Source organism: Oncorhynchus keta, chromosome 12 (genome assembly GCF_023373465.1).
Source record: "Oncorhynchus keta strain PuntledgeMale-10-30-2019 chromosome 12, Oket_V2, whole genome shotgun sequence".
Lineage (NCBI taxonomy): Eukaryota > Metazoa > Chordata > Actinopteri > Salmoniformes > Salmonidae > Oncorhynchus > Oncorhynchus keta.
This window is the reverse complement of record NC_068432.1, coordinates 23,020,813-23,047,499: the sequence shown is the minus strand read 5'-3', so window position 1 is coordinate 23,047,499 and position 26,687 is coordinate 23,020,813. Positions and strand designations below refer to the sequence as shown.

Sequence of the window (26,687 nt, the reverse complement as noted above, 5' to 3'; positions counted from 1 at the left end):
TACAAACATTATTGGGCACAGACAACAGCACAAAGGGCAAGAAGGTAAAGACAACAATACATCACGTGACGCAGCCATAACTGTCAGTAAGAGTGTCCACGACTGAGTCTTTGAATGAAGTTAACTGTCCAGTTTGTTGCAGCTCATTCCAGTCGCTAGCTGCAGCGAACTGAAAAGATGAGCGAACCAAGGATGTGTGTGCTTTGGGATCTTTAACAGAATGTGACTGGCAGAATGGGTGTTGTATGTGGAGGATGAGGGCTGCAGTAGATTTCTCAGATAGGGGTAAGTGAGGCCTAAGAGGGTTTTTATAAATAAGCATCAACCAGTGGGTCTTGCGAGGGGCATACAGAGATGACCAGTTTACAGAAGAGTATAGAGTGCAGTGATGTGTCCTATAAGGAGCATTGGTTGCAAATCTGATGGCCGAATTATAAAGAACATCTAGCCGCTCGAGAGCACCGTTATCTGCCTATCTATAAATTACGTCTCCGTAATCCAGCATGGTCATCTGAATCAGGGTTAGTTTGGCAGCTGGGGTGAAAGAGGAGCGATTACGATAGAGGAAACCATACTCCCAAGTACTCGTATGAGGTGACTACCTCAAGCTCTAAACCCTCAGAAGTAGTAATCATACCTGTGGGGAGAGGGCCATTCTTCCTACCAAACCACATGACCTTTGTTTTGGAGGTGTTCAGATCAAGGTTAAAGACAGAAAGCTTGTTGGACACTAAGAAAGCTTTGTTGTGGAGCATTTAACACAACATCCATCTTAGTATAAGACTGCATCTGCATATAAATTTATGAGAGAGCTTCCTACTACCTGAGCTATGTTGTTGATGTAAATTGAGAAGAGCGTGTGGCCTAGGATCGAGCCTTGGGGTACACCCTTGGTGACAGGCAATAGCTGAGACAGCATATGTTCTGACTTTATACACTGCACTCTTTGAGAGGTAGTTAGCCAATCAGGCCAAAGACTCCTCAGACACCACTACACCTTAGCCGGCCCACAATAATGGAATGGTCTATCGTATCAAATCCTTTGGCCAAGTCAATAAAAATAGCAGCACCACGCTGCTTAGAATCAAGAGCAATGGTGACATCATTGAGGACCTTTAAGGTTGCAGTGATACATCCATAACCTCAGCGGAAACCAGAATGCATACCATTGAGAATACTATAGACATCAAGAAAGCCAGTCAGTTGATTATTGACAAGTTTTTCCAACACTTTTGATAAACAGGGCAAAATAGAAATATGCCTATACCAGCTAGGATCAGCTTGATCTCCGCCTTTAAATAAAGGATGGACTGTGTCTGCCTTCCAAGCAAAGAGAATCTCAACAGAAAGGAGAGACAGATTAAAAAGGTCAGAGATAAGCTTGGTGATGATAGGTGCAGCAACCTTAAAGAAGAAAGGGTCTAAACCATCTGACCCAGATGTTTTTTGGGGGTCAAGTTTAGCACCTCAGACTCAGTGACCACCTGCAGGGAGAAACTTTGTAGCGGGGCAGGGTAAAAAAGAGGGTGGAGCATCAGGGCTAGTCGCATTAGAAGGGGTGCGAGATGAGGAAATGTTGAACAGGCAAGAAGGCATGGCTGAGTCAAATGGGAATCCTGACTTAATGAAGTGGTGATTAAAAAGCTACGCCATGTGCTTCTTGTCAGTAACAGCCACCTCATCAACTTTAAGGGACACGGGCAGCTGTGAGGAGGAGGGTTTATTCTCCAGGTCTTTTAACCGTTTTCCAGAACTTCATGGGGTTAGACCCACAGAGTGAGAACTGCTCCTTAAAATAATTAACTTTGGCCTTCCGGATAGGCTGAGTGCACTTATTTCTCATTTGCCTGTATGAGAGCCAGTCAGCCTGAGTATGCGTGTGCCAAGCCTTTCGCCAAATGCAGTTCTTGAAGTGGAGTAACTCTGCAAGATCACGGTCAAACCAGGGGCTGAACTTGTTTTTAATTCTCATTTTATTTATTGGGGCGTGTTTGTTCTTAAGGATCTGCCCATTTTTTTCAAATTTAGCCTAAAGCTCTGGCCCTGAAGCAAGGATATGCATATTCTTGAAGGATATGCATGTTCTTGGTACCATTTGAAAGGAAACACTTATGTTTGTGGAAATGTGAAAGGAACGTAGGAGAATATAACACAATAGATCTGGTAAAAGATAATACAAAGAAAAAACAACAGTTCTTTTGTATTTTTTGTACCATCATCTTTGAAATGCAAGAGAAAGGCCATAATGTATTATTCCAACCCAGGTACAATTTAGATTTTGGTCACTAGATGGCAGCAGTGTATGTGCAATGTTTTAGACTGATCCAATGAACCGTTGTATTTCTGTTCAAAATGTTGTATCAAGACTGCCCAAATGTGCCTAATTTGTTTATTAATAACTTTTCAAGTTAACTGTGCACACTCCTCAAACAATGGCATGCTATTTTTTTTCACTGTAATAGCTACTGTAAATTGGACAGTGCAGTTAGATTAACAAGAATTGAAGCTTTCTGCCCATATAAGATATGTTTGTGTTCTGGGAAATGTTCTTGTTACTTACAACCTCATGCTAATCACATTAGCAGACGTTAGTTCAACCGTCCCGTGGTTCGGACACAGAAGTTGTAACAATATCACTGAAAATGTAAAAAAAGAAAATGTCAAAAAAGAAGGCCCAAGCTCTTCGACAGAGGGAATCAAGCTGCTTCTATACCAATTTACAGAGGCCAGGTCATGAAGGAAGGCTTGCTCATTAAAGTTTTTTTAGCAAGCGTTGATGACAAATCAGGACAGTTTGTTTCATTGAGCAGCCATTAAGGACACAGTTTGTAAAACAGTGATCAATAAGGTCATTAAAGAAAACACCAGACTAATACCTATCAGAATTATTTGTGAGTATAACATCCAGGAGAGTAGCCTTTTCTGGGTGTTTGGAGTCATACTTTGTGGGATTGGTAATATACAACTCTCAGTCCAAGAACTACGATTTATTGTCCACCAGGAATGTTTGTGTTTCATGGATAGACCTTGACAACTAAATGTTATTGGATATGTTGCATAATAGTGTTCAAGTGGTCCTAATTGAGTCTTCCAGTACGGTTATTGCTCTTTTCCTATTGAGAGGGGTAGAATTAGCATATGCAGTCTATTGTCATAGGTCTATGGAAATAATTTATAACCAAATAGGCTAAACTTGTCCTGAATGACGCAAATAAATATATTGTACTGGATTGGAAAGATACGTTTCGGCGACGCAGTTCTTGGAACGTCAGCGGTGAATTTGGGGGTGAAATTAAGTTTCCAACTCTTCAAATCCGCGTGTCGCTCCAGGGTCGCGAGCTATGGGAACAGTTTGGAGATATCGGAACAGAGATGCTTTTCACCAAAACAGGAAGGTAGAATGTGTGGATGGATGATAAATAATTACCGGTAGCCATTTATAATAATCCCTTGTCCTAGCTGTGTCGTTTTTTTTTGGAGAAGAAAGGCTTTGAAAGAGTTATGCTGTGTTGGAAATGTATTAGAGAAAGTATATGTTTCTTTCATAATGACAATGTACCATTATAATTTAAAGGAAAAGTTGTATTGTCTATCCTGCCGCTCTATGTGATTGAATAAGCGATTGAGGCGACCTGTTAGTTCAAAAGTGTTCAAATTTACCGCCTGATGTTATAGGCGCATGTTTCCAAACTGCGTAGTCACTGTGACGGGGTTAAATCCTCGGGCAAAGTACATGCTGATGATGGAGATGGTCGAGTCTGATGATAACAAATACAAGGTAGGCCTACCTCACATACCCCTCTCAGCATTAATATTTATTTCTATTTTGTTATCTATTGGCTACCATGTTTCACAAACAGTTGCAGGGTAGGGATTGTGTTTATAGAGATTGATAAGCTTTTACTAATGTATGCTTGTATAATAACTGCATAAGGTGCTTTTGTTACTGTGTAATCCATGTATATTGACACTATACATCTGTTCTGTACAGTGGAGCAGGGATCACTGGGTAGTGAGTGGTATGACTGAACCCCACCTTTCCAACCACTTCTTCATCCAACCAAACTCACCTGCCCTGGGAGAGAGGTGGATGCAGTGCCCAGTCTCTTTCCACAAGCAAACTCACCCGCCCTGGGAGAGAGGTGGATGCAGTGCCCAGTCTCTTTCCACAAGCAAACTCACCCGCCCTGGGAGAGAGGTGGATGCAGTGCCCAGTCTCTTTCAACAAGCAAACTCACCCGCCCTGGGAGAGAGGTGGATGCAGTGCCCAGTCTCTTTCCACAAGCAAACTCACCTGCCCTGGGAGAGAGGTGGATGCAGTGCCCAGTCTCTTTCCACAAGCAAACTCACCCGCCCTAGGAGAGAGGTGGATGCAGTGCCCAGTCTCTTTCCACAAGCAAACTCACCCGCCCTGGGAGAGAGGTGGATGCAGTGCCCAGTCTCTTTCCACAAGCAAACTCACCCGCCCTGGGATAGAGGTGGATGCAGTGCTCAGTCTCTTTCCACAAGCAAACTCACCCGCCCTGGGATAGAGGTGGATGCAGTGCCCAGTCTCTTTCCACAAGCAAACTCACCTGCCCTAGGATAGAGGTGGATGCAGTGCCCAGTCTCTTTCCACAAGCAAACTCACCCGCCCTGGGAGAGAGGTGGATGCAGTGCCCAGTCTCTTTCCACAAGCAAACTCACCCGCCCTGGGAGAGAGGTGGATGCAGTGCCCAGTCTCTTTCCACAAGCAAACTCACCCGCCCTGGGAGAGAGGTGGATGCAGTGCCCAGTCTCTTTCCACAAGCAAACTCACCTGCCCTGGGAGAGAGGTGGATGCAGTGCCCAGTCTCTTTCCACAAGCAAACTCACCCGCCCTGGGAGAGAGGTGGATGCAGTGCCCAGTCTCTTTCCACAAGCAAACTCACCCGCCCTGGGAGAGAGGTGGATGCAGTGCCAAGTCTCTTTCCACAAGCAAACTCACCAACACCCTCAACTCCAATAGCCCGGTAAGGCTTGGCACGGAAGACCCTGGCACTATCTGTGACACTAAAAGTGCCATGTCACCATGATAGTGTTGCAATAGATGATAACCACTGAATGTTAAGTTTGGTGATACAATGAAGTAATAGATGCTTTGCTTTCATATCAGATACCTCTGTAAATATATCAGATACTGCTGCAAATATGAGGATATCACCATGTAGGATGAGATGGAGTGTATGTATTGGCAGGCATACTTACTATGGCAGGTTGCCTAGTTTGAATGCAGTGGGTGAGGTAGGTAATACAGGTTCTCCGGTTAGGATAGGGAGAGAATTGAGGTTCTGTTTTAGAGAGAGTCTGTGCTGCTGTTTATTTCCTCTAATCAAACATAATCCATGATCATTTCCATAGGTTTTGTGTTCTAAAAATACACAGAACATATTTTCATCAGCATATTTTACATCATAAACAATATTACTTGTCACATTCCAACACAATCTCAGAGCCAATAGTCAAATCCTAATTAAAACTCTCCAAAGCATTTTACAAATAGATTCATTTCAAGGTATAAATGAGATCTTTCCAACATGCAAACATTCCTATCAATATGTGACAACAACTCAACATTTGACTTAATAATTAAATAATCTTTAAATGCACATCAATTGAAACATGACAAGCAAAGTAAAATGTAAACAATATTGTGGGTTACTTATAGTTGGCTAATGTGATGCACAGATAATAGAAATAAAGGGATGATTGTTGGAGAGGTTTGTACTACTGCCTGGCACTGAAACTAAAAGACAAAGGAATTCAAGTATTTAGCAAATTAAATTAGTTTTAGGTGTGCTCAGAGAATAGAGATCTTTAGTACCCAAAAGGCAATATTAACATAGGCAGGGCCATTGTAGACGGATACATTGGGATCTCTATACATCTCTATGGCTCAGAGGTGCCTGCAATTAAATGGACAGTTAGCTAAAAAGTGCAATTAAAGGAACAGTAAACTAAGTGTGATTAAAAGACTATGAAAAATGATTGCCTTTTCTACAATGCTAGCACAGGAGGTTGGTCGCACGTTAATTGGGGAGAAGGTGCTCATGGTAATGGCTGGAGTGGAGTAAGAGGAATGATATCAAATACATCAAACACATGGTTTCCATGTTTGATGCCATTCCATTTGCTCCGTTCCAGCCATTATTAAGAGCCGCTCTCCCCTCAGCAGCCTCCACTGAATACGAGTAACAGGTATCATATGTTTTGCAGGTGGTTCTCCACTCCATGCATAAGTACCAGCCCCGCCACAGCCCTCTGTCAGGGGACTACCTGCGCTTCACCTTCCCTGAGGCAGCCTTCATCGCTGTCACTGCCTACCAGAACTCAGAGGTAAGGCCACGACACCTTTAGCATTTCACAGGAGATACTGGAACAACTGTATTCTGATTGTGTTGATAAGAGTGCCATCTGGAGGGTGAATATGCACAGTGCATGTAAAATCTGGGAAGTCAAATGCTTCCCTACAAAAGAGCATAATAAGAGATGTGTAAAACTATAATTAATGAGGCGTGCTAATTTACCCAACAGATAACAAAATAGAGATAGACAACAACCCCTTTGCAAAAGGCTTTCGTGACAACGGGCTGAACAGAAAAGTGAGAGACCTTCAGATAGCCTTCTAGTAGCTTGAAATATGAACAGCAACTCTCACTTGAAAGTGATGCAATAATGACTCAGAATAACATCATCATATTTGTTGGTCAATCATCTATTCACCAATCTGTTCCTTTTGGTAAACCTGTTAGCGCAGTGGGAAATATGATGATTGTGTAGAATTGGAATGGTACTTCGATGACTCACTGATCAATTAAGTGCCATGTTCTTTTACTCTTTACTGGTACACATCACTATTATGTTACTAAGAAACTTTGAATAATGTGAATTCTTTCTCTCTGTACGTTCAGAGAAAAGGAAGGACAGAACTCTGACAAACTAAATGTAAGAACGCCTGCAGAATCAAAAACCTTCAACTAAGGCAACTAAGAGATAGCCATGTGGACATTCAAGTCCCCTCCTCCTCTCTAGAATATCCCTATAAGGCACCTATGTGTGACTTGGATTTTGATGAACAGAGTGAGAAATAAAGCGATCTCTTGCTCAGTAAACACAACAGGTCAGGTAGACGTTCAAATTTTGCCTCACCACTTGTCGACCTCTAGTGCCACCTCTGGGTAGAGTTGAGACAAATGAATGCAATATTGAGTCATTCCAAGGTAACTGTATAGCGCATCTCTCTTTGCAATGTTAGATGTTGTTTAAATGTACATATTTTTCAGTTGTATGATAGGCAAGTGGTTTGCTAGGAGAAGGAACTGGAGACTATTCTGCCCTGACATTTGATTAGTATAATTAGTAAAGGGAACTAATAATATGCATCACGTCAGAACTAGAACTCAGTATGTCACATATTCTCCCTTTTTCTCTGGACATTGTAAATCATGTGAGATTTTGTGTAAGATTTACCTGTACATGCAGAAGAACAGTGGCTTATCAAATAATAGAACATGATAATTAGACTTCTGATGTTTTGATGTTAACATTAGCCCATCCGTTAGTGTCTGTATCGTCATGCCAGAAGAGTTGGCTACATCCACTACAGCACTACACAGTATGGAAGGAGGATAATGTAACAGGCCACTGGTAACAAATTCTCTGAAAGAATACTGAGGAAACTGTATAAGGCAGACATTTATTATAGGGCAGCACATAATACTTTGCCACAGAGTTGAGGATATGAGTGTGATGTTCACATGCTGAAATATCCATGCTAGACCAGTTTTCCAGTATTATTTAATAGTCTAGAAAATGGACGAATTCACACGAACATTTGAGTCTGAATAGATACATTTCAATAATGGGTGATCAATTTAAACATGTTTCATTACAGATACTCTATAGATAAAGATACAAGTTAAAAGGCATACAATGTTTGGTCTTCCACCTACATTCTAGATCCGAAAGGTATATTTTCTGATCTGAAAGTTGCTTCTACCCTGCTGAAATTACACCATCCATTCATAGTAATACATGAGACATTTTTGAAAGAGCATTGACACAAAAATTAGATGCCAAAAAAGAACATACAACGGGAGTTTTTCAGCTGAACAAAAACACAATTTGACCAGGGAAAGCCATCATCAGTATGTCCAGATGGAAATGTTGATGTGTTCTGACTTTATACAATTCAAACCAGCCATTTCATGAAACACAATACAGGTTCCCATCTACATTTACAGTACTGTATCACACTGTTGATCAATCAAATTTTACGGTCTAGTCTACTACTATGTAAATCTTACAAGCGGAGATTATAATAAAATACAATATTCTTTTGGTGATCAGTAGGGATTAGATAATGACATTTCTCCCCCAGACCAGAGATATACCACAGTTGGCAGCAGGTTGACATTACTGTAAAAAAATGACATATTAGAAAAAATGATGCTGAGGTCACGGATTCAGAAAGTGGTTAGATCTCCCCTAAAACAAGTTTTCATAAAATGAAGCCAACATAGAATGAACTCCACAACAAGACAGTCCAACTCAAATGTGTGGCAAAACAAACTGAAATGTATTCTTGTGTTTGCTGCACATTAGGTAAGGAATGTGGAGAAAGCTGATATGATTGGATGGTCAACAGGTCGTGGCAGCATTGCATTCCTAGAAAAAGATCATAGGCAGCAAGCACCCTGTAAAAACGTGAAAGTAAATAGTCAGGTAAACTGTAGAGATAAGTTACATAATAGTTTATAAAGAATTTAACAGAATGTAACCAAAAGATGATATAACACAACATTGGCTACCCTAAGAGACTGAAATGCATATCATGCCATATGATGTCTCAATAGTTGGAAAGAACAAGTATTAAAGCTTAGATTGATTGAGGTAATCCAGATGATCAGGAAAGCTAGCAGGACTCCTGGGTCTCTATATTAAGGCTAACTTTGACAGTATATGGCTTCATACAGACTTGTAGATCCATGCACATGTGTTAATGTCTATGTTTTCTGTGTGTTGTCTACCTAAGAATGCACACCTCTCCCATACCTAAGATGAAGAATGAAATGAAAGATTCTACTGAAGAACAAGATATAATGCCAATGTTTCTGCTTTCAAGGCAGATGGCATGAGGATGGGGAGGACAATATTTTTACATCTCTCATTGAGATGGTAAATGGAGGTCTACTGTAGTATCACTACACTATAGAATTGCCAAACCATTACTTTTCCAGAGGTTTAGCCACTTGGTTGGTAACCAGGCACTGACTGCACATTAGAATGAAAAAAAGTAAAATTTGAGACAAAATATCTGAAGTACTTTCCATAACTATACAAAACCACAGGCACATCCAAAGCATTTTGTAACACAATGAACAAAAGAATAACAATGAAGACACAAGGTGAAGACCTGGCGAGACCTTTAAGACCAGAATAAGGCCTGCACAGAACAACCATGATGAATGTCCCTTTTCTACAATGTAGACAAGTGTTAGTACAACAGAATGGGGTAACTACAAAAAATACTAACCTGTTTAACAAAAAAGCAGTGGTACATACAGATGATCTGGCCCTATAGAGCTAAGGCACCAGGGATTTAGGAAAATGAAAACATCTAGACTCTTGTAGTAAAAAAAAAACTATACTTGTTTTCAAGTGTTTCTAGGTGAAGGCAGTTGATTTAAAGAGTGCATAAAGAAATGTACTGAGTCAAGGTGCACAAGATTGTTTTTATGCTTGAGGGTTGATCATCTTCTGAAGCAAAGGGATCTGTGAGATGATAAGAGAGAGACTGGGTTAGCTGCAGGCTTAGCTAGAACAATGTAGAGCCCTTTGACGTAGTCACAATCAACAAGAGTTGTCCCATTGCCATCACCTGGATATCTGCACATAACTCTGGCTTTGTACCAAATGGCACCCAATTCCCCATTTAGAGCACTACTTTTAACCAGGGCCCATTGCAAAAGTAGAGCACTACATAGCGAGGTATTCGGGATGCAACCACAGATAGTCAGACTCAGTGTCGTCAGAGATTAAACATGGTGGGGATCTGTAGGGAGTATGCTCTGGAATGACTGCAATTCGACTTGGACTTCACAGCAACATTTTATTTCTGTGGTGTGCAAATGTTTATGCATAGTGTAGATTCAGCGTTATAAACATAGCTAACGGAGGCTGGATTTATGGAATGTGTTCACACCTGCAGTGCTTGTGAGTATGGGCTATCTCTCTCTACATTCTACTGAACCCCTCCCCCCTCTCTCACCTTCATCAGGTCCACCCCTGTGAGTGCGTTGACGGACACAGGGAGCTCAGCTAATAGGCGGTTCACCTCGCCGGTCACACGGCCACCGTCCCCGCTCAGGATGACGATCTCATTGGTCCGGGCCAGGGGTGCCGCAACCTTGGCAGCAATCTGTACCAACACAATGACACAAACCTTCTTCACCTGGGTGTTCTTCAGAGAGAACTCATCTAACACAGCCTCTAGTTGTCATGTTTAAACCAAATCAAATGATAAGTTGCAATTTAAAAAAAAATACATGTATATATTGATCAAATCTTGTATTTTTTCATGTCCAAAAGTAGACACAAACTATATCAAATGCTTGTGTGCAGCTCTGTGACAACTTTCCCTTACCACACAACGTTAAATGCCAGTGTCGTGACACACTGACCTTAGGCAGGGCCTCTAGGACCAGAGCAGTCTTTGCAGCATCTCCATAATGCTGGTAGGCCTCAGCCTTCAGCCTCATCTTCTCAGCCTCAGCCTTCCCTATGGCCTCTATGGAACCGGCCTCTGCCTCACCGATACGACGGATCTTCTCTGCCTCTGCCTGGGCAGTCAGCACCTTCTTCATCCTGTTCAGGGGTTGGCAGGAGGGCACATGAATGGTTAAACTAATAACATCATTGGATTGCAGACTGGATTGCTTTAAACTACAGTATGACAAGCTTCTACACACCCAAACCATTAAAGTAGTACTGTAAGTGTGAGATGAAGTTGCCCTTCAATTTTGGGTAGGATTTTGAAGAGGCTAAGCTGATCCTAGACCTGTGCCTGAGTGTAACTTACACCCAGCATGCTGCATATGTTGACTTGAATGGCAGACACTCTAGGCTCAGGTGGTCCACTCACTTCCTATAGTATGACACCTTCTTTGCATCCAGAATTCCAACAAGCATACACATTGCCCTTATTTTCCATGCACTCAGTGATTGGTCACTCACTTCTGTCCCTCGGCCAGCTGCTGCATCTTGTAGGCCTCAGCCTCAGCTGGCCTCTTGACTGTGGCGATGAGCTCCTTTTCTGTGCGGTCAATCTCCTTCTCCTCGATGGTGATCTGCTTCTTCCTCTGAACCACCTCGATCTCGATCTCCTCCAAACGGATCTTCTGCTGCTCCTTGGCAGCCTGCAGCTCATAGGCCAGCTGGGCTTCTGCTTTCTGGGGGGATAAGAGGCATGGGTCATATTCACCAAGAATTAAATGGAATCAAACGGGCTGAAACGAAAAGGGAATAACTGAACTTGTGTAGATAGTGCTTTATCCGTTGTAAAACTTTTTGTTTTGGTGTGCACTAATGAATATGACCAGGGTGATAAGGAGCTTTCACATTGGGCCTAGATTTGATGTCATCGGTTAACTGCTAATGGTGAACCTAATCTAGAGCAATGATGACCATGTTTGATACCTTCGTGTTGACTTCTTGATTGAAAGCAGCCTTCTGCATCTCCAGCCCTCGTTTCGAATCGGCCATCTTGGTGTCTGCTTGGAACTTGACGTCCATCATCTCTTTCTTACAATCTGCTTCCTGTAGAAGGCAGAGACAACATGGTGAGAAGAGGAGGACAGGGAACATTCAGAGTAAATGCTGCAATGTCCTGCAAAGCATTAAGGGAATCTAATTTCTTACCCTGATTCCCGCGTCTCTCTCTGCCTCAGCCACTCCAATATCGGCATCTCTCTGTACTGCGGCCGTCTGACTCTTCCCCAGGGAACTCAGGTACTCCACTTTATCATACACATCCTGACAGGCACAAAACACAGAGGCACTTGATCATTGTGTGGCTAGTGGTGTCACTATAAGAGTGTATAGCTGTAATGAGTGTATATAGAACTACAAGTGTATAAAGCTGCACTAAGAGTATTTACATTTCAAAAGGCCAGACCTGTGCCTAAATAGGACCTGACTGTGCCCCTGTCTATTACCTTGATGGTGAAGCTGAGGATCTCGATGCCCATGCGGCCCACATCAGGCGCTGCCACCTCCCGCACAAGAGCAGCAAACCTGTCTCTGTCTTGGTAGATCTGCTCTACCGTTAGAGTACCTGGAACACAGACCTGGGGTCAGTATCTGGGTGGGTCATGAACCACAGATGCTCTGATATGGATTCATCTGAATTGGTGATTTTTTAAATATCTGTTAAACATTGTTAAATTGTTAGTATCCTATATCAGAGAGACTTCAAAGTCTGAGTAGTACATTATATGGCATTACAGAACATGGCATTTTATTTCCAGAGAGCTTAAAGTTCTATAGCATGACCTAATAGTAATAAAGTCATCAGAGACGCAAAAGTACTGAACAGCAGCCTGTGTCTCTGTCAGAAGGTCCCTACCGAGGATAGAGCGTAGATGACCCTCCAGGGTCTGCAGAATGACACTCTTTATCTCGATCACAGATTTCCCCAGGAACTGTTCACAGGCATAGCCCAGCAGCTCATTGTCTACCATCACCTTCACCTGGAGCCAGGGTAATAGACAACATTGTCAGCTGATAGCATGATGATATTGTTAGCACTTCAGAGACACAACTTCAGTGGTTATTCTAAGTCAGGGATGGGCAACTGTAGAATTGAATGAAGCAAACGTACTTTAAAACTGTGGGCCCTCATGATGAGTTCAGATTTGTGGCCCCCACCCCTATCAAAGTTGCCCATTCCTGTTCTAAGTGATTATTGGTTATTTCTTAAAAAGTAACTGTCCAGTGAAAATCTTACTTTTAAAAGTTAAGTCTGTTAACTCATCCAAATAATGTTATTGACTCATCCTATACTCATGTGGCCAAAGCACAGTGAGATCTAGCATTTATTTTCATATTTCTGTGAGGGAACACCTACTCTATGATGTGTGCGTGTGCAATAACTCAATTCGCCGTTGCACTCCTAAACAACTCAATTTTTTGAAGACTTTGGCAAAGGCTAAAGTCTACAAAACGCAGACCACTCTGTTACAGATTCCAGTTTTGGAAACAAAACTGTATGGAGATAAATGTTTCATCAATGAGAAAATTTGCTGAACCTCCACAATAATCCACCTCATTCCATCTCCTCCCACTGGGCTTCCTCTCATCACCATATTTGTTAGTGAGTGGAAACACCAACCGGATGAGTCACATTTATACATCCGGTGAAATATCTGGCTCATTATTCTATCTGTTATATAATCGTGTAACTGACAGTTATGGATGAAGACTATCATGAAACTAAAATATATACACAGTACCAGTCAAAAGTTCAGACACACCTACTCATTTAAGAGTTCTTTATTTTTTACTATTTTCTACATTGTAACCCATAACACATATGAAATCATGTAGTAACTTTTAAAAAAGTGTAAAACATATTTTAGATTCTTCAAAGTAGCCACCTTTTGCCTTGATGACAGCTTTGCACACTCTTGGCACTCTCAACCAGCTTCACCTGGAATGCTTTTCCAACAGTCATGAAGGAGTTCCCACATATGCTGAGCACTTGTTGGCTGCTTTTCCTTCACTCTGCGGTCCAACTCATCCCAAACCATCTCAATTGGGTTGAGGTTGGGTGATTGTGGCGGCCAGGTCATCTGATGCAGCACTCCAACACTCTCCTTCTTGGTCAAATAGACCTTACACAGCCTGGAGGTGTGTTGGGTCATTGTTCTGTTATAAAACAAATGATAGTCCCACTAAGCGCAAACCAGATGGGATGGTGTATCACTGCAGAATGTTGTGGTAGCCATGCTGGTTAAGTATGCCTTGAATTCTAAATAAAACAGTGTCACCAGCAAAGCACGGCCACACCATCACACCCCCTCCTCCATGCTTCACGGTGGGAACCACACATGCGTAGATCATCCATTCACCTACTCTGCGTCTCACAAAGACACAGTGGTTGGAACTAAAAATCTCAAATTTGGACTCATCAGACCAAAGAACAGATTTCCACCAGTCTAATGTCCATTGCTCATGTTTCTTAGCCCAAGCTAGTCTCTTCTTATTGGTGTCCTTTAGTAGTGGTTTCTTTGCAGCAATTTGACCATGGAGGCCTGATTCACGCAGTCTCCTCTGAACAGTTGATGTTGACATCTGTCTGTTACTTGAACTCTGTGAAGCATTTTTTTGGACTGCAATTTCTGAGGCTGGTAACTCTAATTAACTTTTCCTCTGCAGCAGAGGTAACTCTGGGTCTTCCTTTCCTGTGGCGATCCTCATGAGAGCCAGTTTCATCATAGCGCTTGATGGTTTTTGTGACTACACTTGGAAGAAACGTTCAAAGTTCTTGAAATTTTCCAGATTGACTGACCTTCAAGTCTTAAAGTAATGATGGACTGTCATTTCTCTTTGCTTATTTGAGCTGTTCTTGCCATAATATGGACTTGGTCTTTTACCAAATACTGCGATCTTCTGTATACCTCCCCTATCTTGTCACAACACAACTGATTGGCTCAAACGCATTAAGGAAAGGAATTCCACAAATTAACAAGGCACACCTGTTAATTCAAATGCATTCCAGGTGACTATCTCATGAATCTGGTTGAGAGAATGCCCAGTGTGCAAATCTGTCATCAAGGCAAAGCGTTGCTACTTTGAAGAATTTGTTTAACACTTTTTTGGTTAGTACATGATTCCATATGTGTTATTTCAAAGTTAATGTCTTCACTATTATTCTGCAATATCAAAAATAGTCAAATAAAGAAAAACCCTGGAATTAGTAGGTGTGTCCAAACTTTTGCCTGGTTTTGTAATATATATATATGTGACTAACAGCCGACTGAAGATGGCAGGGCATTCCTGTGGTTGAGTCCGTTTCTGAGATAACATGGACTCTAAACAACATAATGAAACTGTTGCCCCTTGCTGAAACAAGAAAGGTGTTGTAGTAAATGATGAATAGAATGGGCTTGGAACCGGTAACGCTGGCAATTTGACTGGTAAACTCATGGGTACACTTGCAATGGCTGCCTGGTATTGTGATGCATTAATTTTCATGGTAATGTAGAATGTTCATTCAAATTACGTTAACTGATGTGGCTAATGCAGTGGAATGTATTTTTTGTAATGTTTGACTCAACAAAATCACAGCACCATTGATAGGTACACTTCCTGCTTTTCTCCTATGGGTACACTCGCAATGGCCACCAGTCATGCCATCATAGACTTGAATGGGGACACATTTTCTATTCATTTGGTAGCAAATGCAGTTAGGAGTGGAGAAAAGGAGAAAATGTGTCTAAAAATGGTAGATATTTATTTGGACATTTGAACAGTTATTACAGAGACTGCAGTCATTTGGCTGCTGGACAGTTACTTTAAAATGCCATGTATGCCAATAATACTTGTTTTATTTCCCAAAATATGTACATACTCTGCAGTTCTATTTCTAAAACAGCACATCATTATAACCACTCATTTATAAATTCTCCCTACATAGGCCTGCAGGAATAAAACACAACTCTTCCATAAGCGATCCCCTTACATACCTCCCTACCAATGAATCATATCGTCCAGGGTCAGGTAACATGTTATGGATAGTATTACCAAACAGAACCACACCTAAATGACTGGCCTTAGTAACAACCCTGCCATGATTCACAAGGCTGGTTAGAAGTAAACAGATGTTTACCCTAGATCTCTTACTCTTAGTGACTTATTTTTCTTACGTCAGGCAACAGTTTGCGGTCTTACTCTCCTCAAAGCTAAACTCCACTCAGAAACATCTATTCATACTGAGGACTGGAGTCATTAGTCATGTTGTGGAAATGTTGTCCTGCGCAAAACACTGATCTGGAGTGAATCTCATAAGTATTTTCCTTGATTCCTCTCTGCTCGCCTCCTTATCAAAACATCACGACGCAAGGAAAACTTGAGGACAAAGTAAAGATATCCTCCAATACTCTGTTTCCCTCTGATGTTTTGACAAGGAGAGGACATTTGGAATCGAAGGAAAATACTCCACCCTGGTCTTCGTGAGGACCGAGTGAGACCGTCCTGTTATGAAGCGGCTATGTGGGGGACATCACTTATTTTATTTTCAGGTTTACCAATAAAAAAATCAGTATTGCTAAAATTGAGGATAAATCGATTCACCAGATGAAATATCCTCAGATTGGCCCTATTCAACCAATCTTTGAATCAATGGCGGTTGTGTTGTCCGCTGCAGCTGAAAGGGAAGAGAGTGAGCTGGTCCCTGAGGCGAGAGATGTAACTGGACATAAGACTCCAATGAGACATGCACTCAGAAATGGTCTGTGAGCAATCACAGTATAATTGGAGGGAAGATGGCAATCATTTCATGATAAACACTGATTATAAAACGACGACAGACAAACAACCAACCAACGCATCAGAGACAGAGACAGCAGGGGGAGCTGTGCCAAGGAAAGGTCAGCACAGAGATGAGGACCGGTGCAAATGTGCCCTACGCCACCCTTACACACCCCCCCGCTAACACCACGGTCCCTCCAGCATGCTCTAAAAAGGGTGGGCAGAGTACATAAGCAAAACAAAGAGAAAAAAATACATGAACACAGAAAATATGAGCCTGATGATCGGAAATAATACAAATGTTTCCCGACTGCAGTGCTTATTGAAACAACCTACTTTCACATTAATGACTTTAGTGGGAAACTACTTTCGTTGTGTTATGTTTTATGTGGGAGGGCCCTGTTATCTGGTTAAAATAGAAGCCGCCCATTTAGGAGGTTGCCAAGAGAGAACTCACTCTTCCAGTTTCAAACATGTGGACACCTGTTTAGAGCTCTCAATATTGTAGTAAAAGGTCATATATTGAGAAATAAGAGACATCTTATGGGTGTGTTAAAGGTCAAAAGGAAGGTGGGTATATCCACATCTGTACTGAGCCAATCCTATTACTTTGAGCAGGGACAGTCTCATTGAAAAACACATTTCAAAGACTAATCTTCCACATAACTCCTGTTACCATAGAAACCAGGACAGGAGGCTTGTTTAAGCTCATCCAATCATTTAGACCTCATTAGGGAAGTGCAGCGTTAACGCTTCCTCTGCATCAGTGGGCACATTGTAGTCATGCCTACTGGACAGACTAGGAAAGTAAGAAAATGGAACATCACACAACTTGTGGCTACTGAAGTTTAGAAATTAAATTACTTCTGAAGTATAGATGTAATTGAATTGGTTGTAATAAATTACACATTATATACTAGATTAATCGTAAATAAGACAAATGTCCAGTGAGAAATAATAAATAAAATGCAGGGAAACTTGAACTTGCATACTCACATTGAATTAACATTTACTAGTTATAACTTTGAAAATCACTGTTAATCAGACTTTCACTGCAGATTGGCCCTAGGGGGGCTAACACAATGAATCAGGCTTTTGGCACAGAGAAAAGGTTACAATACAAAAAGGAAATTAGTGTAAACACAAAATAATGTAAATGTTGGGAGTCAAAAGAAACTTGTCAGACTTTATTCAGCTCCCTTGTACCCCTTTCAAGGAAGACTCAAAGGCAGAAATTTACAAGCAATCACTAGACTGTTTCTGCCTTGATACGAAGGTCAATAATTCTCCACAAACAACTAGTTCCACCTGATATTCATGGACATTAGATTCATCACTATAATTCCTGATTGAGCAATATATAGAGTATATTTAAGCAATAAGGCCCGAGAAGGTGTAGCATATGGCCAATATACCCCGGCTAAGGGCTGTTCTTATGCACAACGCACTACAGAGGGCCTGGACACAGCCTTTAGCCATGATACATTGGCCATTTATCACAAACCCGAGGTGCCTCATTGCTATTATAAACTGGTTACCAACGTAACTAGAGCAGTAAAAATAAATGTTTTGTCATACCCGTGGTATACAGTCTGATATACCAGCCAAATCAGCATTCAGGGCTTGAACCACCCAGTTTATAATTACTAATATACATGGGCCAAATCATTTGCAGCAAGGAGATCATCCTTTTTTAATAAAAAAATAATACATCTATAACAAATCCTGTTTGCAAAATGACGTATCCAGCCAGGGATGAGAGACTACATGAAGTATGGTGTTCACTCCATTACACTTGACCATGGACACAACATTTCTTACATTCCACCATATCGATTTACACAGGCTTTCTTGTTTAGTGTAAAGTAAACAGGGTCTGAAATAACTGAACTCTTGCAACAAAGAACCATACATCTCCATTTTGGAAAATGTTGTTGACTTTACATATATTTCTATTTGTATAGTCAATCAGGTTTTTGAAAAATGTTATTTATAGACTTGTACAATTGATGGAGGCATTTCGTCTGTCATAACTTCTATCAGGAGAATGATTGACCCTCCATCACGGCCATGGCACCAATCCCCCTTGGGGACGGCAGGTAGCCTGGCAGTTAAGAGTTAGGCCAGTAACTGAAAGGTCACTGGTTCGAATCCCTGAGCAGACTAGGTGAAAAATCTGTCAATGTGCTCAAACAAGACACTTCATCCTCATTGCTCCAGTAAATTGCACTGGATAAGAACTTCTGCTAAATGACTAAAATGTCAAGATGTATGGAGGCTGAACCCAACCCGCCTTGAGCTGAAAGAGGCATTCCAATCCATTCTCAGAAGGTAGGTATGGTACAGTAGGTAGGTGCTTTACCTGTGCCACCCCAGTGACAGTAATAGCTACACCCTCCGCTGTCTCTACATCCTCACACTTGGGCTGCAGGGTCATAATCTCAAGGGTTATCCTGTGGAGAATGTGGAAAAAATAAAAATAGGCATGTTCTGGAGGGAAGTGATAGCAAATTAATATAAGGGGAGTAAAAACACAAAAAGTGAAGGAAATAAAATATTAACATTCACTCAAAGGACTCCTCCAGGGATGTGACAACAGGATGTAATAGAATGCTTTTTTCCCCCAGACCTCAAAATATCATTGGATTCTCAAATGTAGTTGTGATGTGAATTGAATCACCATATTGAAATAAATATCAAGTCATGTTAACTTGTTAATCAACAGTGTAATAGCTAGCAATGGTGGGACCCTTCTGTACATCCCTTTCTCAGAGCATTCATTATGGGGACCCTGTTGCCAAAGCCCATAGGAGTGAGTTAACGAGCACAGAGGTTAGCTGTGTAGCAAAGCCCATAGAACAGGTTAATGACAGACCGCTGACTCTCTCTCCCTTTCAGTGCAAAGGGAGAGAACAACATGGCATGGAGAAAGAAGGAAAAACAGAGAGAGAGAGAGACAGTAGTTAGCCAGTTAGTCCACCCGTTTGTTTGCCTCTGACGTTTTGTTTGGTTCTTGACCAGTCAGTCCGTGCCCGACTGTCTGTCTTTCTGGTCTTTGTAGTCTATTCATGGCTGTCTGAAGAATTACCTGAGCCACCCCTGTCACATCCAAGGGGACACCCTCCAAGGTTTCGATATTCTCACAGCGACAGAGGATGGTCATTATCTCCAGAGACATCCTACGCAGGTGATAGAGTTGTAGGAATAGGAGAGGCAGGACAGTGAGTGTAGTATATGCGTACAGTAGCTGTTAGGGATGTCAGTAGAGTAGGGTCAGGGGTGAGAGGGGAGGGATTAGAACGAGAAGATACTCTAGGAGGAAGTGGCATCGGTATCTCTAGTCTGGGCCTACGCCATAGACCAGACTCTACAGCAAAAAAGGAACCATTTGTGTAACCTGACCACCAGTTAGAGAGCTTCAGATGGAACCAAAGGCTTTTCCAGTCTATCAGTGATCTAATAATGCTAGTGTTTACATTACAAGCACGAACACTGCACAGCCAGTCAGTTCTCTCCACAACACAACAGACAGAAACAACTAGGACAAAGGGCAAGAGTCACGGGGAAGGATTGGTCAACACAGCAGCATTCTTAAAACCACATCTGAGATTAAGGCACAAGAGATTACTCAAAAATGCAAGTCCCTAATGACAATCTCTACTGCTTTGTTGAGGCTCGCTAAACAAGTCTAGATCAGGGTTTATTAAACTATCGGTCGGGACCCAAAGTGGGCCCTGGGCATGTGAGTTATGAGAATACATATATAAAATCACACACTAATTCTTCTTAATTTTGGTCGTTGGAGGACCGTTAATCTCTCATTTGGATCTCGAGCTGAAAAGGTTTAAGAACCCCTGGTCTAGAGAGTATTGACAACCAAGCAATTGATTGAGTAGTAATAATAATACAATGTGAATATTCAGCCCAAAATGAGTTTCACTGCTCTCACACACACACAAACACACTATGTCTACAACATGGCTAAGAACACTAACATCAAATCAATGTTAGATCCACTGACTGACAGAGCTAAAGTGCATTTAGAAGCTGGCTGAGTCCTCAGAAGCTCCCCATCAACAAGGGTTAAGGTTAGCAGTCTTTCAGCTTCAGTGTCCATGTCTGAGAGAGACAGAGTCAGGGCAGAGGCTGGCTGCAGCATCACTTCCCCAGGTCTCTGACTCCTTCTCTGTCTGTGTTATGGGAGAAAGGGATCAAAGTCTCACTGGGCCAGAGACACTAAGAAGATTGCTGCATCACTAAAAACGGGAAGAGGCTGGGAGCTATGGTTACCCCCTTCAGGGCCCGGCCCATTCTCCAGCTGGTAACAGCTAACTACTAATGGCTACCAGCTAATGCAGGTGGGGATGGAAAAAAAATACAAACGCTGCACCAGAGGAAAAACTATATGTGGATGTCCTTTCTCATATTTAAATCATCCAAAATTATAGGAAAGGTGTTAAAAATATATTAGTACCATTGATGGGAAATATGTGAGGTCCAACTAGAGGCTGGAAATAGGTTTGTGCTGTAAAGCCAACTATGGTCATTGTTGGCATGCCAAACAGATCAGGGACCAGGCTAGATTAGGATATCTTCTTTCTTAGGGTGTTTTCACATATAGTCCTCTTCAAAAGAACCGATCTCAGTATTTTTAAAGTGAACTCTGGGGGTGACCCCAAAAAAACAAAAGAACTCAGTCCTCTTTGTATTCACACTGCCCTTGCCTTGAATGAGGCCTCAACTCTTTTGCCAATTCAATTAACCTATTTTGTGGTCCAAGTCCTCTTTGCATCAACATTGCTATGTTTAGAAAGGAACCCACAACTTTTTCCAACATTCACTTAATGCACTCTGGGTTTTAACAAAGTGCAGGACAAGCCATTCTATCAGGAAGTGTTATCAGACAGCTAGATATACAGTGCCTTCAGAAAGTACTCGCACCCCTTAACTTTTTTAAAATCTTGCTGTGTTAGCCTGAATTTAAAATGGACTAAATTGACATTGTTACACAATACCCCATAACGTCAAAGTGGAATTGTGTTTTGATTTTTTAAATACTAATTATTAAAAATTAAAAGCTGAAATGTTGAATAAATAATTATTCAACCCCTTTGTTATGGCAAGCCAAAACACAGATTCAACCACAAAGACCAGGGAGGTTTTCCAATGCCTCGCAAAGGGCAACTATAGGTAGAAAAATTAAAACAAGGCACTAAAGTAATACTGCAAAAACTGTGGAAAAGCTATTAACATTTTGTCCTGAATACAAGTTTCAAAGTAGTCTGTTATATTTGGGGAAAATCCAATACAACACATTACTGAGTACCACTCCATATTTTCAAGCATAGTAGTGGCTGCATCATGTTATGGGTATGCTTGTAATCCTTAGACACTTTTTATATCCTGAAAAAAAAAACACACTCTAAAACAGAATAGAGCTAAGCACTAGAAAACCTTGATCAGTCTGCCTTCCACCAGACTCTGGGTGATGAATTCACCTTTCAGGAGGATAATAATTATAAAAAATTAAGGCCAAATCTACACTGAGTATACAAACATTAAGAAAACCTGTTCTTTCCATGACAGACTGACCAGGTAAATCCAGGTGAAAGCTATGATCCCTTATTGATGTCACTTGTTAAATTCACTTTAAAAATCAGTGTTGATGAAGGGGAGGAGACAGGTTAAATAGTTATTTAAGCCTCAAGACAATTGGATTGTGTATGTATGCCATTCAGAGGGTGAATGGCAACACAAAATATTTAAGTGCCTTTGAATAGGATATGGCAGGTGCCAGGCGCACCGGTTTGTCTCAAGAACAGCAACACTGCTGGGTTTTTCACTCAACAGTTTTGTGTGTGTGTGTGTGTATCAAGAATGGTCCACCTCCCAAAGGACATCCAGCCAACTTGACATAACTGTGGGAAGCATTGGAATCAACCTGGGCCAGCATCTCTGTGGAAATGTTCCGACACAATGTTCCCTCTAAGCTGCTCTGCGTGCCGAGTAGGGGAACTGTTGCCATATTCATAGGAGTAACAACAATTTGAACACAAGGCAGAAATAATGCGGTGCGACTCGAGATTCACCATCAGCTGGAATCCCTTTTTGGTCAGTGTCAGTGGAGGAAAAGGAGAGAGGAGGGATGTTGAGAGTCGGCCCCTCAGTCTACTGCTCTCCCTCCGCTAAGACTGACCATCAGTTGCAGGCACCCTCAGCCCAGTAAAATAAAAAAAGCATTTTGTAAATGTATGCTCACTCAACTTTGCTTCACAAGTAATACAACAACGGATCTATTACCGGTGTGATCATATAGCCTAGCTCAAATTGTGAAAAATATATTTTTTAAATGGCCCAAACAATGCATTGACAGGGCAACTCAAGCAAAGCCAATATGCGGTGCTAATGTATTAACAATATCAACGTTTCACTTTACTGTGGCAATTGTGACACGCAATATTGGCCACTTTCAATGCAACATACCGAAACAAACTATGTAACAGATTTTATTGTAGGCAGAACGCTTCAGAGTAGGATTTTACTGAATTCACACACACTATTCAGCCTGTACTCTACACAGCCCGGTGCAGCATAAACAGTCAGAGCTGCAGTAGGCCTATATGCAAACTGACCATTGCCATTTTTGGATCTGTGAAATTTACTTTGAACTGGACTGTGTTTACAGCACTAGCGGTCATAAGTAGATGTGCATGTTTTGAGATCAAAAGCGAGAGCTGCATTTAGCCACGAGCGCACATTTTGTTCATATTATTAGCCCAGTTATAGGTCATTTGTAGTCGGCAATAGGGGAGCGATTGCTTCCTACAAGAGCACAAAACATATACATTTCTAGACATCTTTGAAAAGTGAGTCAGGTAAAGAGCTTTGTCTTAAAAAGAGTAGTTTTGTATTTTGAGACCGGCTTGAATAAGCTAAGTAGTCAAAAGGCAGAGTGTAGCATAATTTGTATGATTCTCTGTAATATATGGTATGGGAATAATAATGCATTTTATTTTGTAAAGTGGTTTCTTGCATAAAACACAACATTTTCAGTCACCTTTTATGAAGGACTAATGTCAAGCCCTGCATGTTTTCTTTTTATTCTAAAGTCTCATGTAGTTCTACTTTGAACACCACACATTTGACACTACTCTAGAATGAATGATAGAACAGCCATTTCCATTTTAAAATGTTATGGGATGCATTTTCTCCATTGTTTTTGATGGTAGGCTACTCTGGTAGGCCACAGTTGTAGTCGGAAGTTTACATACACCGTAGCCAAATACATTTAGCTTTTCACAATTCCTGACATTTAATCTAAGTAAAAATTCTCTGTCCTAGGTCAGTTAGGATCACCACTTTATTTTAAGAATGTGAAAATGTCAGAATAATATTAGAGAAAATGATTTTTCATCACATTCTCAGTGAGTCAGAAGTTTACATACACTCAATTAGTATTTGGTAGCATTGGCTTTCAATTGTTTAACTTGGGTCAAACGTTTTGGTTAGCCTTCCAAAAGCTTCCACAATAAGTTGGGTGAATTTTGGCCCAATCCTCCTGACAGAGCTGGTGTAACTGAGTCAGGTTTGTGGCCTCCTTGCTCGCACACGCTTTTTCACTTCTGCCCACAAATGTTCTATAGGATTGAGGTCAGGGCTATGTGATGGTCACTCCAATATCTTGACTTTGTCCTTAAGCCATTTTTTCCACAACTTTGGAAGTATGCTTGGGGTCATTGTCCATTTGGAAGACCCATTTGCGACCAAGCTTTAGCTTCCTGACATGTCTTGAGATGTTGCTTCAATATATCCACATCATTTTCCTTCCTCATGATAACATCTATTTTGTGAAGTGCACCAGTCCCTCCTGCAGCAAAGTGGCGTCACAAATTGATGCTGCCACCCCCGTCCTTCATGGTTGAGATGGTGTTCTTCGGCTTGCAAGCCATCCCCTTTTTCCTCCAAACATAACGATGGTCATTATGGCAAAACCGTTCTATTTTTGTTTCATCAGACCAGAGGACATTTCTCCAAAATGTACGATCTTTGTCCCCATGTGCAGTTGCAAACCGTAGTCCGGCTTTTTTATGGCAGTTTTAGAGCAGTGGGTTCTTCCTTGATGAGCAGCCTTTCAGGTTGTCGACATAGGACTCGTTTTACTGTGGATATAGATACCCGTTTCCTCCAGCAACTTCACAAGGTCAAAGAGGCACAGAGTTTGAAGGTAGGCCTTGAAAAACAGCCACACCTCCAATTGTTCAAATGATGTAAATTAGCCATCAGACAGAAGCTTCTAAAACCATGACATCATTTTCCAGAATTTTCTAAGCTGTTTAGAAGGCACAGTCAACTTTTTGCATGTAAACTTCTGACCCACTGCAATTGTGATATAGTGAATAATCTGTCTGTAAACAATTGTTGGAAAAATGACTTGTGTCATGCAAAGTAGATGTCCTAACAGACTTGCCAAAACTAGTTTGTTAACAAGAAATTTGTGGAGTGGTTGAAAAACTAGTTTTAATGACACCAACCTAAGTGTATGTAAACTAACTTCAACTGTACATTATGATGAATGTAGGCAACTGTGGCTATTTCAAGGTGTTAGGTGTGCTCTTAGAGACTTACCCAGAGATACTCAAAGCAGTAATCGCTGATAAAGGTGCTTCTACAAAGTATTGACTTCAATGTTTTCACTTTGTCATTATGGGGTGTTGTGTGTAGATGAGGTGAATTTTTTTAATCCATTTTTGAATTCAGGCTGTAACAACAAAATGTGGAATAAATCAAGTGGTATGAATACTTTCTCAAGGCATTGTACTTAATTACATTTTGGAAGCTAATAGATTGCATTTAGTTAAAAGACAAGGACAAAATAATTCTAATCAAGTCGCTTTGGGTAAGAGCATCTGCTAAATGACTAAAATGTAAAATACTATTAACATGTAAATGTTAATAATATTTAAATATAACAATAAATAGCAGAAGAATAACTGCAGATGAAATAATACTGTAATTGAAAATTGTACACCCAATGAGAACATATTTGATGAGAATCACAACTAAAATCAATTCTAGCTCTTAAAGCTTCGGCAGCTTGCCTCAAAGAGCGAGAATTGATTTTAGTTGTGATTCTCAAATATGTTATTATTCTGCTATATGTAAATATTATTGTTAACATATTTTTTACATTAGTCATTTAGCAGATGCTCTTATCCAAAGTGACTTGATTACAATGAATTTCTTTTTTAGTGCTTCACACTATCCAAAACCCACAATCGAATAAAGTTTGAAACTCTTAGCTTATAGATCACAATGCAAAAAATAAATGAATCGGAACTTTGTGAATCCTTGACAATCACTAATCAATATACAAAAATAGCACGAGTTTTGTCTGAAAGAGACCAAGTGTGAAAACAACCGTAAAAGAGCACTACAGGCAACAAACACTTGAGCTATCCCATGCCTCTACTGCACTTTCTTTAGAGCCTTAATGGCAGGTATCCTAGCAACTACTAGACAAAAGCACTTGGCTGAATCCCAAATCACCCCCTCCCCTCCATTTGCACGTTTACACACACCTCCTCCATTTGTGTCCCAAAGCTGAGGGAGTGAAAATTATTGAAGGTGTAATTAGACCTTCAGATAGCCATTTTGACCGAGCCAGCCAGGTTGCAAGCATCAGAGCGAAGTGCTATCCCAACATGCACTGCAAAATGTTTGAATTTCATACAAAAGAGGTGTGCCTAATTATACATCACATGCATTTGTTGATGACTGATTTCGAGACTTGACACATGTAACAGACGAAATACCTCCCAAATGAAACGTTTAACTGTTACGGAGGTTTATTAATTTGAATTTCATGCTCGTTTTATCATTTAAATGTGGAACATGAATTGCATCATTCAAGTCAAGAGTGTGTCCCGCAGTTAATGGGTTTATTGAGCCCATCGCCACTCTCTGGAAGTCACCCTTGAAGCTGTCAGCATTACGTGATAACGGAGGGCCCTCGAAGAGAGTTGGTAGGAGAGAGGGCGTGGTTTGGGATTCACAACATGTCTTTATAGCTTGAAGCTAGTTCGGACATCATCCCCAAGACACGGCAGGGCAGAGAGAGAGACACATACCAGGCAAGGCAG

General features: G+C 41.1%; 3 protein-coding genes across 28 annotated transcripts in view; 1 reads left to right on the top strand and 2 right to left on the bottom strand.

Moving 5' to 3' along the window:
• LOC118391146 (protein FAM222B) overlaps positions 1 to 26,687 on the bottom strand; it is a 141,445-nt gene that overhangs the window by 109,160 nt on the left and 5,598 nt on the right. The window lies entirely within an intron of this gene.
• The window catches only part of si:ch211-283g2.1 (sodium- and chloride-dependent GABA transporter ine), a 93,296-nt gene continuing 69,760 nt past the window's right edge, over positions 3,152 to 26,687 (top strand). Inside the window, exons 1-5 of one of the 19 annotated variants that reach the window (XM_052457864.1) lie at positions 3,152 to 3,395; positions 3,676 to 3,778; positions 3,992 to 4,198; positions 4,367 to 4,422; positions 4,815 to 6,354. The gene's annotated coding sequence lies outside the window, so the exon portion shown is untranslated. Of the gene's footprint in view, positions 3,396 to 3,675; positions 3,779 to 3,991; positions 6,355 to 26,687 lie in introns of all 19 variants that reach the window. The other 18 variants (XM_052457856.1, XM_052457863.1, XM_052457862.1 and 15 more) reach the window with 18 other exon arrangements.
• LOC118391144 (flotillin-2a) overlaps positions 7,696 to 26,687 on the bottom strand; it is a 31,202-nt gene continuing 12,210 nt past the window's right edge. For 2 of the 5 annotated variants that reach the window (XM_035782207.2, XM_035782205.2), the window contains exons 3-11: positions 19,637 to 19,727; positions 12,644 to 12,767; positions 12,234 to 12,352; positions 11,938 to 12,051; positions 11,716 to 11,835; positions 11,254 to 11,468; positions 10,701 to 10,884; positions 10,289 to 10,438; positions 7,696 to 9,792 (exon numbers count right to left, since the gene is read on the bottom strand). In XM_035782207.2, the coding sequence (XP_035638100.1) occupies positions 9,754 to 9,792; positions 10,289 to 10,438; positions 10,701 to 10,884; positions 11,254 to 11,468; positions 11,716 to 11,835; positions 11,938 to 12,051; positions 12,234 to 12,352; positions 12,644 to 12,767; positions 19,637 to 19,727 (1,156 nt within the window). In that variant the 3' untranslated portion in view covers positions 7,696 to 9,753. Of the gene's footprint in view, positions 9,793 to 10,288; positions 10,439 to 10,700; positions 10,885 to 11,253; positions 11,469 to 11,715; positions 11,836 to 11,937; positions 12,052 to 12,233; positions 12,353 to 12,643; positions 12,768 to 18,910; positions 19,002 to 19,636; positions 19,734 to 26,687 lie in introns of those variants that run through there. The other 3 variants (XM_035782206.2, XM_035782204.2, XM_035782208.1) reach the window with 2 other exon arrangements.